Genomic DNA, 15,276 nt, shown 5'->3' with positions numbered 1-15,276 from the left:
CCCTCGGGTGGGAATGGGGGGCTTGGGCCTACGGGGGGGGGGAGCTGGGGGGCTCTTGGGGGGCTCAGGCCTCTGAGGGGGTTCTGAGGGGGAGTTGGGGGGCTCTGGGCGTGAATTGGGGGGCTCAGGCCTCTGAGGGGCCTCTGAGGCGGAGCTGGGGGGCTCAGGCCTCTGAGGGGCCTCTGAGGGGGAGTTGGGGGGCTCTGGGGGTGAATTGGGGGGCTCAGGCCTCTGAGGGGCCTCTGAGGGGGAGTTGGGGGGCTCTGGGGGTGAATTGGGGGGCTCAGGCCTCTGAGGGGCCTCTGAGGCGGAGCTGGGGGGCTCAGGCCTCTGAGGGGCCTCTGAGGGGGAGTTGGGGGGCTCTGGGGGTGAATTGGGGGGCTCAGGCCTCTGAGGGGCCTCTGAGGGGGAGTTGGGGGGCTCTGGGGGTGAATTGGGGGGCTCAGGCCTCTGAGGGGCCTCTGAGGGGGAGTTGGGGGGCTCTGGGGGTGAATTGGGGGGCTCAGGCCTCTGAGGGGCCTCTGAGGGGGAGTTGGGGGGCTCAGGCCTTTGGGGGGAGGCCGAGGAGGGAGTTGGGGGGCTCTGAGGGGGAGTTGGGGGGCTCAGGCCTTTGGGGGGAGGCCGAGGAGGGAGCTGGGGGACTCTGGTGGGGTGTTGGGGGGTTCAGGCCTCTTAAGGGGCTCTGAGGTGGGAGCTGGGGAGCTCTGGGGGTGAATTGGGGGGGTCAGGCCTCTGAGGGGGCTCTGGGAGGGGAGTTGGGGGGCTCAGGCCTCTGAGGGGCCTCTGAGGTGGGAGTTGGGGGGGCTCAGGCGTCTGAGGAGCCTCTGAGGGGGAGTTGGGGGGCTCAGGCCTCTGATGGAGCTCTGAGGTGGGAGCTGGGGGGCTCTGGGGTTGAATTGGGGGGCTCTGGGGTTGAATTGGGGGGCTCTGGGGTTGAATTGGGGGGCTCAGGCCCTTGGGGGGGGGCGAGGAGGGAGCTGGGGGGCTCAGCCCTTGTGGGGGCTTTGAGATGGGAATTGGGGGGTCTCAGGCCTTTTGGGGGGCCCGAGGAGGGAGCTGGGGGCCTCTGAGGGGCAGTTGGGGGACTCAGGCCCTTGGGGGGGCTCTGAGGTGGGAACTGGGGGGCTCTGGGGGTGAATTGGGGGGGTTGAGGTCTCTGGGAGGACCCAAAGGGTGAACTGAGGGGCTTTGAGGTGGAATGGGGGGGGCTCAGGTCAATTGGGGGGAGGAGAGTCCAGTCCTATGCCCCCCCCAAACCACACCCAGAGCCCTCCCAGTCCCACCAGCACCCTCCCAGTTCATACTGGGGGGTGAGAATCCAACTCCTGTAACCCCCAAACTGCACTTCCTTTAGAAAGAGGGGGGGTCTCAGGGGAATTTAGGGGGGTATCCAACCCCTTGCCCCCCCAAACCACACCTAGAGCCCTCCCAGTCCCACCAGCACCCTCCCAGCTCATACAGGGGGGCAGGAATCCCCCCCCCATAACCCCCAAACTGCACTTCCTTTGGAAAGGGGGTGGTTTGGGGGGCCTGTGGGGAATTTAGGGGGGTCTCCTGGGATTTTTGGGGTGGGGGTGTCTGCCTGAGGCCCCCCCCTTACTTCTGGCGTCCCTCCCAGTGCTCCCAGTATGGCAGACTGGGAGACAGCCCCTGCTGTCACCGAGACCCCCGACATCAAACTCTTCGGCAAGTGGAGCACGGACGACGTGCAGATCAACGACATCTCCCTGCAGGTACAGGGGGGCTGGGGGGGTTTGGGGTGCCTCAGGGGTGCCTGGGGGGGGTCTGGGGGTGCCTGGGGGGTTTAGGGTGCCTGAGGGAGGTTTTGGGGGTGGCTGAGGGGATTTTAGGGGGGGTTGGGGGTGCCAGAGGGGATTTTAGGGTGCCTGAGGGGGGTTTTGGGGGTGGCTGAGGGGATTTTAGGGGGGGTTGGGGGTGCCAGAGGGGATTTTAGGGTGCCTGAGGGGGGTTTTGGGGGTGCCTGTGGGGGTTTTAGGGGGGGTCTGGGGGTGCCTGGGGGGGTTCTGGGGTGCCTGGGGGGGGTCTGGGGGTGCCAGAGGGGATTTTAGGGTGCCTGAGGGGGGTTTTGGGGGTGGCTGAGGGGATTTTAGGGGGGATTTTAGGGTGCCAGAGGGGATTTTAGGGTGCCTGAGGGGGGTCTGGGGGTGCCTGAGGGGGGTCTGGGGGTGCCTGAGGGGGGTCTGGGGGTGCCTGAGGGGGTTTTGGGGGTGCCTGAGGGGGGTTTTGGGGGTGCCTGGGGGGGTTTTAGGGGGGGTCTGGGGGTGCCTGAGGGGGTTCTGGGGGGCCTGAGGGGGGTCTGGGGGTGCCTGAGGGGATTTTAGGGTGCTAAGGGGGTTTTGGGGGTGCCTGAGGAGATTTTAGGGGGGGTTGGGGGTGCCTGTGGGGGTTTTAGGGGGGGTCTGGGGGTGCCTGAGGGGGTTCTGGGGGGCCTGAGGGGGGTCTGGGGGTGCCTGAGGGGATTTTAGGGTGCTAAGGGGGTTTTGGGGGTGCCTGAGGGGGTTGGGGGGGGGGGGTTGGGGGTGCTAAGGGGAAGTTTTAGGGGGTTTTGGGGTGCCTGCTGGGGTTTTAGGGGTGCTCGGGGGGGGTTGGGGTGCTAGGAGGGGTATTAGTGGGATCTTAGGGTGCTAAGGGGGGGTTTTGGGGGTGCTAGAGAGGGTTTTAGGGTGCTAAGGGGGTTTGGGGGGGGGGTTGGGGATGCCAGAGGGGGCTTTAGCATCCCAAGGGAGGGTTTGATGGGCTTTTAGGGTGCTAAGGGGAGGTTTAGAGGTGCTAGGAAGGGTTTTAGAGGGGTTTTAGGGTGCTAAGGGGGGGTTTGGAGTGCTAGGAGGGGTTTTAGAGGGGTTTTAGGGTGCTAAGGGGGGGTTTGGGGTGCTAGGAAGGGTTTTAGAGGGGTTTTAGGGTGCTAAGGGGGGGTTTGGAGTGCTAGGAGGGTTTTTAGGGTGCTAAGGGGGGGTTTGGAGTGCTAGGAGGGGTTTTAGAGGGGTTTTAGGGTGCTAAGGGGGGGTTTGGGGTGCTAGGAAGGGTTTTAGAGGGGTTTTAGGGTGCTAAGGGGAGGTTTAGGGGTGCTAGGAGGGGTTTTAGGGTGCTAAGGGGGGGTTGGGGGGTAACTGGGGGTATTTAGGGTGGTTTGGGGGTGCTGAGGGTGGGGTTTGGGGTGTTACGAGGGATCTTAGGGGGGGGTTAGGTTGCTAAGGTGAGGTTTTAGGAGGTTTGGGGGGGGAACACACCCCAATAATGGGGTTAACGAGCTTAATTAGTGTATTAATGATGGTGTAATTAATCCCCCAGGGTGGGCTGGCTGCTGTAAGGGTGGGGTGGGAACCCCTCGTGGGACCACCCCCCCCCATGGCATCAATGCCATTTCCTTGCCAGATCCCTTCATTTCAGAGGGGTGTACAGGGGGGTTAATGAGCTTAATTAGTATATTAATGATGGTGTAATTAGTCCCCCAGCATATCCTGGTTGCTTTAAGGATGGGGTGGGACCTGCCACCAGTCCCGTTTCCCTTCTCTATGGTATCAAGGGCGCCTCCATGCAGATCCCTTCGTTCTAGGGGGGTGTACAGGGGGGTTAACGAGCTCTATTAGCATATTAATGACGGTGTAATTAACTTAATTAGGATTACATCGCTGTGAAGGAGAAGTATGCCAAGTACCTGCCCCACAGCGCCGGGCGCTACGCGGCCAAGCGGTTCCGCAAGGCGCAGTGCCCCATCGTGGAGCACCATGCCCATGGCATCAGTGCCATCTCCTTGCCAGATCCCTTCGTTTCAGAGGGGTGTACAGGGGGGTTAATGAGCTTAATTAGTATATTAATGAGGGTGTAATTAGTACCCCAGCATATCCTGGTTACTTTGAAGGTGGGGTGGAAGGATGGAAGACACCACGCCACCCCCACACCCCCCATAGCATCAGTGCCATCTCCTTGCCAGATCCCTTCATTTCAGAGGGGTGTACAGGGGGGTTAACGAGCTCTATTAGCATATTAATGATGGTGTAATTAACTTAATTAGGATTACATCGCTGTGAAGGAGAAGTATGCCAAGTACCTGCCGCACAGCACCGGGCGCTACGCGGCCAAGCGGTTCCGCAAGGCGCAGTGCCCCGTCATGGAGCACCATGCCCATGGCATCAGTGCCATCTCCTTGCCAGATCCCTTCGTTTCAGAGGGGTGTACAGGGGGGTTAATGAGCTTAATTAGTATATTAATGAGGGTGTAATTAGTACCCCAGCATATCCTGGTTGTTTTAAGGATGGGGTGGGACCTGCCACCAGTCCCGTTTCCCTTCTCTATGGTATCAAGGGCATCTCCATGCAGATCCCTTCATTCTAGGGGGGTGTACAGGGGGGTTAACGAGCTCTATTAGCATATTAATGACGTTTTAATTAGCTTAATTAGGATTATATCGCTGTGAAGGAGAAGTATGCCAAGTACCTGCCGCACAGCGCCGGGCGCTACGCGGCCAAGCGGTTCCGCAAGGTGCAGTGCCCCATCGTGGAGCACCATGCCCATGGCATCAGTGCCATCTCCTTGCCAGATCCCTTCGTTTCAGAGGGGTGTACAGGGGGGTTAATGAGCTTAATTAGCATATTAATGAGGGTGTAATTAGTCCCCCAGCATATCCTGGTTGCTTTGAGGGTGGGGTGGAAGGATGGAAGACATCCCCCCCACCCCATAGCATCAATGCCATTTCCTTGCCAGTTGCCTTCATTTTAGGGGGGTGTACAGGGGGGTTAACGAGCTCTATTAGCATATTAATGATGGTGTAATTAACTTAATTAGGATTACATCGCTGTGAAGGAGAAATATGCCAAGTACCTGCCCACAGCGCCGGGCGCTACGCGGCCAAGCGGTTCTGCAAGGCCTAGTGCCCCGTTGTGGAGCACCATGCCCATGGCATCAGTGCCATCTCCTTGCCAGATCCCTTCGTTTCAGAGGGGTGTACAGGGGGGTTAATGAGCTTAATTAGTATATTAATGATGGTGTAATTAGTCCCCTAGCATGGCCTGGCTGCTTTGAAGGTGGGGTGGAAGGATGGAAGACACCACGCCACCCCCACACCCCCCATGGCATCAGTGCCGTCTCCTTGCCAGATCCCTTTGTTTCAGAGGGGTGTACAGGGGGGTTAATGAGCTTAATTAGTATATTAATGATGGTGTAATTAGTCCCCCAGCATATCCTGGTTGCTTTAAGGATGAGGTGGGACCTGCCACCAGTCCCGTTTCCCTTCTCTATGGTATCAAGGGCGCCTCCATGCAGATCCCTTCATTTTAGGAGGGTGTACAGGGGGGTTAACGAGCTCTGTTAGCATATTAATGACCTTTTAATTAACTTAATTAGGATTACATCGCTGTGAAGGAGAAGTATGCCAAGTACCTGCCGCACAGAGCCGGGCGCTACGCAGCCAAGCGGTTCCGCAAGGCGCAGTGCCCCATCGTGGAGCACCATGCCCATGGCATCAGTGCCATCTCCTTGCCAAATCCCTTTGTTTTAGAGGGGTGTACAGGGGGGTTAATGAGCTTAATTAGTATATTAATGATGGTGTAATTAGTCCCCTAGCATGGCCTGGCTGCTTTGAAGGTGGGGTGGAAGGATGGAAGACACCACGCCACCCCCACACCCCCCATGGCATCAGTGCCGTCTCCTTGCCAGATCCCTTCATTTCAGAGGGGTGTACAGGGGGGTTAATGAGCTTAATTAGTATATTAATGAGGGTGTAATTAGTACCCCAGCATATCCTGGTTGTTTTAAGGATGGGGTGGGACCTGCCACCAGTCCCGTTTCCCTTCTCTATGGTATCAAGGGCGTCTCCATGCAGATCCCTTCATTCTAGGGGGGTGTACAGGGGGGTTAACGAGCTCTATTAGCATATTAATGATGTTGTAATTAACTTAATTAGGATTACATCGCTGTGAAGGAGAAATATGCCAAGTACCTGCCGCACAGCGCCGGGCGCTACGCGGCCAAGCGGTTCCGCAAGGCGCAGTGCCCCATCGTGGAGCACCATGCCCATGGCATCAGTGCCATCTCCTTGCCAGATCCCTTCGTTTCAGAGGGGTGTACAGGGGGGTTAATGAGCTTAATTAGTATATTAATGATGGTGTAATTAGTACCCCAGCATATCCTGGCTGCTTTAAGGATGGGGTGGGACCTGCCACCAGTCCCGTTTCCCTTCTCTATGGTATCAAGGGCGCCTCCATGCAGATCCCTTCATTTTAGGAGGGTGTACAGGGGGGTTAACGAGCTCTGTTAGCATATTAATGACCTTTTAATTAACTTAATTAGGATTACATCGCTGTGAAGGAGAAGTATGCCAAGTACCTGCCGCACAGCGCCGGGCGCTACGCGGCCAAGCGGTTCCGCAAGGCGCAGTGCCCCATCGTGGAGCACCATGCCCATGGCATCAGTGCCATCTCCTTGCCAGATCCCTTCATTTCAGAGGGGTGTACAGGGGGGTTAATGAGCTTAATTAGTATATTAATGATGGTGTAATTAGTCCCCCAGCATATCCTGGTTGCTTTAAGGATGGGGTGGGACCTGCCGCCAGTCCCGTTTCCCTTCTCTATGGTATCAAGGGCGCCTCCATGCAGATCCCTTCATTCTAGGGGGGTGTACAGGGGGGTTAATGAGCTCTGTTAGTATGTTAATGATGTTTTAATTAACTTAATTAGGATTACATCGCTGTGAAGGAGAAGTATGCCAAGTACCTGCCGCACAGCGCCGGGCGCTACGCGGCCAAGCGGTTCCGCAAGGCGCAGTGCCCCGTGGTGGAGCACCATGCCCATGGCATCAGTGCCATCTCCTTGCCAGATCCCTTCATTTCAGAGGGGTGTACAGGGGGGTTAATGAGCTTAATTAGTATATTAATGAGGGTGTAATTAGTCCCCCAGCATATCCTGGTTGCTTTGAAGGTGGGGTGGAAGGATGGAAGACACCACGCCACCCCCACACCCCCCATAGCATCAGTGCCATCTCCTTGCCAGTTCCCTTCATTTCAGAGGGGTGTACAGGGGGGTTAACGAGCTCTGTTAGTATGTTAATGATGTTTTAATTAACTTAATTAGGATTACATCGCTGTGAAGGAGAAGTATGCCAAGTACCTGCCGCACAGCGCCGGGCGCTACGCGGCCAAGCGGTTCCGCAAGGCGCAGTGCCCCATCGTGGAGCACCAATGCCCATGGCATCAGTGCCATCTCCTTGCCAGATCCCTTCATTTCAGAGGGGTGTACAGGGGGGTTAATGAGCTTAATTAGTATATTAATGATGGTGTAATTAGTCCCCCAGCATATCCTGGTTGCTTTAAGGATGGGGTGGGACCTGCCGCCAGTCCCGTTTCCCTTCTCTATGGTATCAAGGGCGCCTCCATGCAGATCCCTTCATTCTAGGGGGGTGTACAGGGGGGTTAACGAGCTCTATTAGCATATTAATGATGGTGTAATTAACTTAATTAGGATTACATCGCTGTGAAGGAGAAATATGCCAAGTACTTGCCCCACAGCGCCGGGCGCTACGCGGCCAAGCGGTTCCGCAAGGCGCAGTGCCCCATCGTGGAGCACCATGCCCATGGCATCAGTGCCATCTCCTTGCCAGATCCCTTCATTTCAGAGGGGTGTACAGGGGGGTTAATGAGCTTAATTAGTATATTAATGAGGGTGTAATTAGTACCCTAGCATGTCCTGGTTGCTTTAAGGATGGGGTGGGACCTGCCACCAGTCCCGTTTCCCTTCTCTATGGTATCAAGGGTGTCTCCATGCAGATCCCTTCATTCTAGGGGGGTGTACAGGGGGGTTAACGAGCTCTATTAGCATATTAATGACGTTTTAATTAGCCTAATTAGGATTATATAGTTGTGAAGGAGAAATATGCCAAGTACCTGCCCCACAGCGCCGGGCGCTACGCGGCCAAGCGGTTCCGCAAGGCCCAGTGCCCCATCGTGGAGCACCATGCCCATGGCATCAGTGCCATCTCCTTGCCAGATCCCTTCGTTTCAGAGGGGTGTACAGGGGGGTTAATGAGCTTAATTAGTATATTAATGATGGTGTAATTAGTACCCCAGCATATCCTGGCTGCTTTAAGGATGGGGTGGGACCTGCCACCAGTCCCGTTTCCCTTCTCTATGGTATCAAGGGCGTCTCCATGCAGATCCCTTCGTTCTAGGGGGGTGTACAGGGGGGTTAACGAGCTCTATTAGCATATTAATGACGTTTTAATTAACTTAATTAGGATTACATCGCTGTGAAGGAGAAGTATGCCAAGTACCTGCCGCACAGCGCCGGGCGCTACGCGGCCAAGCGGTTCCGCAAGGCGCAGTGCCCCATCGTGGAGCGACTCACCAACTCCATGATGATGCACGGCCGCAACAACGGCAAGAAGCTGATGACGGTGCGCATCGTGAAGCACGCCTTCGAGATCATCCACCTGCTCACTGGAGAGGTCAGGGGCTTCTGGGGGGCTAGAGGGGAGTTTGGGGGGGCTGGGGAGGGGTTTTGGGGGGGCTAGAGGGGGTTTTGGGGGGGCTAGAGGGGGTTTTGGGGTACTAGGAGGGGGTTTTGGGGTGCTACGGGGAAGTTCAGCACGCCTTCGAGATCATCCACCTGCTCACTGGGGAGGTCAGGGGGGTTTGGGGGGGCTAGAGGGGGTTTTGGGGGGGCTGGAGGGGGTTTTGGGGGGAGCCAAAGAGGTTTTGGGGTACTAGGAGGGGTTTCGGGGTGCTACGGGGGAGTTGAGCACACCTTGGAGATCATCCACCTGCTCACCGGAGAGGTCAGGGGGGTTTGGGGGGGCTAGAGGGAGTTTGGGGGGGCTGGGGAGGGGTTGGGGGGGGCTAGAGGGGGTTTTGGGGGTACTAGGAGGGGTTTTGGGGGTGCTACGGGGGAGTTAAGCACGCCTTCGAGATCATCCACCTGCTCACTGGAGAGGTCAGGGGCTTAGGGGGGGCTAGAGGGGGTTTTGGGGTACTAGGAGGGGTTTTGGGGGGCTAGAGGGGCTTTGGGGGGGGGTGGTGGTGGTGCTAGAGGGTGTTTTTGGGGTGTTAAGAGGGGTTTTAGGGGTGTCTGGGGGATTTATGGGGTGTTTTGGGTGCCTGACCCCTCTCCCCCCCATTTTTGGGGTAGAACCCCCTTCTGGTGCTCATTAATGTGGGTGTGGGGGTTTAGGGGGATGTTTTGGGGTGCCAGGGGGGTTTAGGGGGTTATTTTGAGGTGCTAGGGGGGGCTAGGGGGGTGGTTTTGGGGTGCTGGGGGGTGTTTTGGGGTGCCTGACGCCCCCTTTTTGGGGCAGAACCCCCTGCAGGTGCTGGTTAACACGGGTGCGGAGGGGGGGTGTTTTGGGGTGCCAGGGGGGTTTAGGGGATTATTTTGGGGTGCTGGGGGGTGTTTTGGGGTGCCTGACCCCCCCTTTTTGGGGCAGAACCCCCTGCAGGTGCTGGTTAGCGCAGGTGTGTGGGGGGGTGTTTGGGGCTGTTTTGGGGTGCCGGGGAGGTTTAGGGGGTTATTTTGGGGTACTGGGGGTTGTTCAGGGGTGATTTTGGGGTGCTGGGGGGTGTTTTGGGGTGCCTGACGCCCCCTTTTTGGGGCAGAACCCCCTGCAGGTGCTGGTTAACGCCATCATTAACTCGGGGCCCCGCGAGGACTCGACCCGCATCGGCCGCGCCGGCACCGTGCGGCGCCAGGCGGTGGACGTGTCCCCCCTGCGCCGCGTCAACCAGGTACGGGGGGACCCCCCAGTTACCCCCCCCAGAACTCATCTACCCCCTCAATTCCCCCCTTTTACCCCCCAAAACTCATGTACCCCCCCCTAATTACCCCTTTTACCCCCCCAAAACTCATGTACCCCCCAATTCCCCCCTCAATTTGCTCTCTTACCCCCCAAAAGATGTGTACCTCCCCTAACCCCCCCCAATTTGCCCCTGTACCTCCCCAAAACTCATGTGCCCCCCAATTACCCCCTAAAACTCATGTACCCCCCCAATTCCCCCCCAATTTGCCCCCTTATCCCCCAAAACTCATGTACCTCCCCTAATTCCTCCCCAACCCCCCCAATTCCCCCCCAATCTCCCAATTCCTCCCCCAACTCCCCCAATTCCCCCCTAACCTCCCCAATTCCTCCCTAACTCCAATTTGCCCCCTTACCCCCCCAAAACTCTGTACCCCCCCAATTCCTCCCCTAACCCCCCCAATTTGCCCCTTTACCCCCCTAAAACTCACGTATACCCCCCCAATTACCCCCAATTGCCCCCCCAATTCCCCCATAACCCCCCCAATTTGCCCCCTTATCCCCCAAAACTCATGTACCTCCCCCAATTACCCCCTAACACCCCCAATTCCCCCCAACCCCCCCCAAACTCACGTATCCCCCCCCAATTATCCCCCCCAATCCCCCTAACCCCCCCAATTTGCCCCCTTACCCCCCAAAACTCATGTACACCCCCAATTCCCCCCTAACACCCCCAATTCCCCCCCAACCCCTCAATTTGTCATGTACCCCCCCCAATTCCCCCCTAACCTCCCCAATTCCTCTCCCAACTCCCCCAATTTGGCCCAATTCCCCCCCAATCCCCCCATAACCCCCCCCCAATTTGCTCCCTTACCCCCAAAACTCATGTACCTCCCCCAATTACCCCCTAACACCCCCAATTCCCCCCTAACCCCCCCATAACTCACGTATCCCCCCAATTTGCCCCCTTATCCCCCAAAACTCATGTACCCCCCCTAATTCCCCCCCTAAACCCCCAATTCCCCCCCAATTTGCCCCCTTACCCCCCAAAACTCATGTATCCCCCTGAATCCCTCCCCTAACCCCCCCAATCCCCCCCTAACCCCCCCAATTTGCCCCCTCCCCAGGCCATCTGGCTGCTGTGCACGGGCGCCCGCGAAGCCGCTTTCCGCAACATCAAAACCATCGCCGAGTGTTTGGCCGACGAGCTCATCAACGCTGCCAAGGTGAGGGGGGGGTCCTGCTGCCCCCCTCCCCCCCAAAAACCCACCCCTTCCCCCTCCTGAACCCCCTCTGCACCCCCTTTTTAACCCCCCACCCCCCCCTTTCCCAGGGCTCTTCCAACTCTTACGCCATCAAGAAGAAGGACGAGCTGGAGCGGGTGGCCAAGTCCAACCGTTAAGGGGCTGGGGGGGCAGAGACCCCCGACCCCCCTCCCCAAAATAAACGAGCTTCTTTGTGACACCCCCCTTGGGACCCCTTCTTGAGGCATCGGGGGGGTGATGGGGGTTGTTTTAGGGGTGCCTGGGGGGGGAAATGGGGCAGTTTAGGGGGGTTTTAGGGGGGGTCTTGGGGGATTTTGGAGGGGGTGGGGGTGCCTGGGGAGGTTTAGGGGTGCCATGGGGAGGGGCTTAGGGGGCTTTTAGGGGTGCCTGGGGGCTCTTGAGGGGGGTGCTATTGTGGAGTTGGGGGGGTGGATTATGGGGTGCCTGGGGGGAGGTGGGAGAGATTACTGGGGGGGCTCTTGGGGGGGCTATTGTGAGGTTGGGGGGGGATTGTGGGGGTGTCTGGGGGTGGGGTTGAGGGGGGAGTACTGGGGGGGGGCTATTGTGGGGTTGGGGGGTGATTATGGGGTGGCTGTGGAGGTTTTGGGGGTGCCTCTCTTACCCCCACCCCAATATCCCAGCCCCAGAGGCCACGGTGGTGACCACCCCCCTCTACCTTCTGCTGCTGCCCCACTGCCCTCCCCACCCCCCAGCTCTTACCCCTCCTGCCCCCCAGCCCCCCCCACCCTCACCCTCAGCTTAGAACTGGGGTGTAGTTACCCCCCACCCCCCGTGCTCAAAGACAACAGGCACACGGGAAGAAGCGGCGTCTGGTTGTCCACAAAGTGCGACTGTACAGAGGAGGAACCAGACCCAACCCCCCCCACCCCCCCCCCCAGATACAACAGTCTGAGCACAGGGGCCGCGGTGGGGCAGGGGGGGATGTGGGGGTCTGACAGGCGGCCAGAACCACACCCAACCCACCCAACCCAACTCAACAACCCAACTCAACAACCCAACTCAACAACCCAACTCAACAACCCAACTCAACAACCCAACTCAACAACCCAACTCAACAACCCAACTCAACAACCCAACTCAACAACCCAACTCAACAACCCAACTCAACAACCCAACTCAACAACCCAACTCAACAACCCAACTCAACAACCCAGCCCAGCTCCACCCAACTCAACTCCATCCCACCCAACTCAACAGCCCAACTCAACAACCCAACCCAACAACCCAACTCAACAACCCAGCTCCACCCAACCCAACTCAACTCCACAACTCAACTCCATCCCACCCAACTCAACAGCCCAACCCAACTCAACAGCCCAACCCAACTCAACAACCCAACTCAACAGCCCAACCCAACTCAACAACCCAACTCAACAGCCCAACCCAACTCAACAACCCAACTCAACAGCCCAGCCCAACCCAACTCAACAACCCAACTCAACAGCCCAACCCAACTCAACTCCACCAAACTCAACAACCCAACTCAACCCCTCCCAACCCAACTCCACCCAGGTCCACCCAACCCAAAACAACCCAACTCAACGTCACCCAACTCATTCAACCCAACTCAATCAACCCAACTCAACCCACCCCCTCCCCACCCACCTCAAGTCAAGGTGCTCTTGCCTCACCGGGACCGGTTGTGAGCTACAACCCAACCCAACAGCATCAAACCAAAGCCCAACCAGGGCTCGGTTGTACCAACACCCCTTCCAGAACCATCCACCGGCTCCAACCAGCCGGGGTGCTCGTTACGGGAAGCGATCCCGGGGTGCTTGTGTCATGTGCTACAGTCGGCCTGGACTTGGTGCCGTTGTACGGCTACAGCGTGACAGCTGCGTGGGGAACAACCGCCTGTGGCACCCCCCCTGCCCGTCCTAGGGCCTGATCCTGTGTCATCCTCCCCGCCACCACCGCGTTGGAGCACCGACACTGCCTACAGCGGGTTGAGGGGGGTGGGGGGTTGGTTGCTACACCCACCTCCGGTTGTGCGCAACAACCCCACAGCCTGTGGGGCCACTGGGGGAGGCGGTGGGGGGAAGGGGAGGGGGCACACACACACATCACGTGGGGTGTAGCAGGGATGGGATGGAGGAGAAGACAGCGGGACTGTCCGACTGTTGCTACAACAGGAGCAGGAAGGGAGACGGGGGCGGCTGTTGGGGACGACTGTAGGGGAGACAGGACGGCTGTTGGGGGGGGGGCAAAGCTGGAGGGAGGGGGGTTTTCTACATCATTAACTCAGCCCTCGTTAATGCCTCACACCCCCCTCATTAATTAAGACCCCCCCCCCTTCTCCCCCTCCCACCCCATAATTTCCCCCCTGACAACAGTCGGAGGGTGGGCGACACCCCCTTTGCCAGCCCTTCCCCCCCCCCGGGGTTAAGATAACGAGCATCATTAGAAAAGCAATTAATGAGGTGAAAGAGGCCACGCCCCCTCACCTGGCCCCACCCCCACCCCGCCCACCCCTCCCCCACCCCGCTCAGCTCCTCCCCCCCCCCTCGATGGGAGGGGGGGTGGGGGGAGGGGGTCACTTGTAGAGCAGATGGACGCGGCTCCCGTCGCAGTTGCCCCTCCCCAGCTTGTCCGCCTGTTCCGACACCAGGCAGCGCACCAGGGGCAGGTTGGGCTGGTAGAAGGGGGCCGGGGGGGCGGGGGCAGAGCTCAACCCCACCCCAAAGTGGTTGTCGGCTTCCCGGGAAGGGTTGGACGACTGTCGGCGGGACCGGAGCTGTTGGCGGTCGTGGAGTTGTTGGCGGAGCTCGGAGACACGTTCCTCCTTCTGTAGGGTGATGGGTTTTGGGGGGGGGGGTTTGTTGGGTCAGGTACCACCCCAATGACCTTTTAGGGGTGTTGTCACCCACACACCCCTCCCATGTCACCCCCATGTTGGGGTGTTGGTGCCCCAAAGGTGATCTACTGCTGTCGGCGCGGGTGGAACACGGTGAAGCTACAGCCCTGAAACTACAACCCTGAAGCTACAACCCACCTCCACGGGGTGTCCCCACCCCAAAACCCCCCCTTTGGAGGTGTCCCCGTGTCCCCCACCACCCCACCTCAGCGATGATCTTCTCCAGCTCCCGGTTCTCCTTCTCCAACAGCCGCGACTTCTCCTCCTCGTTGTTGTTGGTGGACGACCCCGTCTTCATGGTGTCCTGCTGCTCCGACTGCCACTCGCCCCGGGTGATCAGGCGCCGCATCTGGGTGGCAACACCCCACCCCCCAGGCGTGTCAACACCCTCACCTGACTGTCCCCCCCACCCATGACCACCATGGCCAACACCGTGACCCTACAGCAGAAGACACCCCCTGACTGTGCCCCCCATGACCACCATGGCCAACACCCTGACCCCCTGACTGTCCCACCCACACACCCTCCCCCCCATGACCACCATGGCCAACACCATCACCCTACAGCAGAAGACACCCCCTGACTGTCCCCCCCATGACCACCATGGCCAACACCATGACCCCCTGACTATCCCACCCCCACACACACCCCCCCATGACCACCATGGCCAACACCGTGACCCTACAGCAGAAGACACCCCCTGACTGTCCCCCCATGACCACCATGGCCAACACCATCACCCTACGGCAGAGGACACCCCCTCACTGTCCCGTCCCCCCCCCCCCCCACACACACACCCCCCATGACCACCATGGCCAACACCATCACCCCACAGCACAAGACACCCCCTGACTGTCCCTCCTCCCCAACACCATCACCCTACAACATGAGACACCCCCTGACTGTCCCCCACACCCAACACCCCCCCATGACCACCATGGCCAACACCATGACCCTACAGCAGAAGACACCCCCTCAGTGTCCCCCCATGACCACCATGGCCAACACCATCACCCCACAGCAGAAGACACCCCCTGACTGTCCCCCCACGACCACCATGGCCAACACCATGACCCTACAGCAGAAGACACCCCCTCAGTGTCCCCCCATGACCACCATGGCCAACACCATCACCCTACAGCAGAAGACACCCCCTGACTGTCCCCCCATGACCACCATGGCCAACACCATGACCCTACAGCAGAAGACACCCCCTGACTGTGCCCCCCATGGCCAACACCATGACCCCCTGACTGTCCCCACACACACACACCCTCCCCCCCATGACCACCATGGCCAACACCATCACCCTACAGCATAAGACACCCCCTGACTGTCCCCCCCATGACCACCATGGCCAACACCATGACCCCCTGACTGCCCCCCCCACACACACACCCT

The 15,276-nt window shown here is 58.9% G+C and overlaps 1 protein-coding gene across 1 annotated transcript; it reads left to right on the top strand.

Annotated features, from left to right (window-relative positions):
* Positions 1-1,618: 1,618 nt before the first annotated feature.
* On the top strand, positions 1,619-11,204 carry RPS5 (ribosomal protein S5). The gene is made up of 5 exons (XM_084280802.1): positions 1,619-1,733; positions 8,245-8,454; positions 9,599-9,727; positions 10,863-10,961; positions 11,069-11,204. Exons 1-5 carry the CDS (start codon positions 1,629-1,631, stop codon positions 11,135-11,137), a joined length of 612 nt encoding a protein of 203 aa, XP_084136928.1. The 5' UTR covers positions 1,619-1,628; the 3' UTR covers positions 11,138-11,204.
* Positions 11,205-15,276: the final 4,072 nt, after the last annotated feature.

The sequence above is a fragment of the Gallinula chloropus genome (genome assembly GCF_964237585.1).
Source record: "Gallinula chloropus genome assembly, contig: HAP1_SCAFFOLD_245, whole genome shotgun sequence".
NCBI classification, from domain to species: domain Eukaryota; kingdom Metazoa; phylum Chordata; class Aves; order Gruiformes; family Rallidae; genus Gallinula; species Gallinula chloropus.
Note: the sequence above shows the minus strand (reverse complement) of the source record. Positions and strands in the feature narration are given on the sequence as shown.

Excerpts from the sequence above, each read along its gene's own strand:
- RPS5 (XM_084280802.1), top strand. The coding sequence starts at position 1,629 with ATGGCAGACTGGGAGACAGCCCCTGCTGTCACCGAGACCCCCGACATC. Across the intron at positions 9,728-10,862 it reads CCCTGCGCCGCGTCAACCAG|GCCATCTGGCTGCTGTGCAC; the intron begins GTACGGGGGGAC and ends CCCCCTCCCCAG. Across the intron at positions 10,962-11,068 it reads AGCTCATCAACGCTGCCAAG|GGCTCTTCCAACTCTTACGC; the intron begins GTGAGGGGGGGG and ends CCCCTTTCCCAG.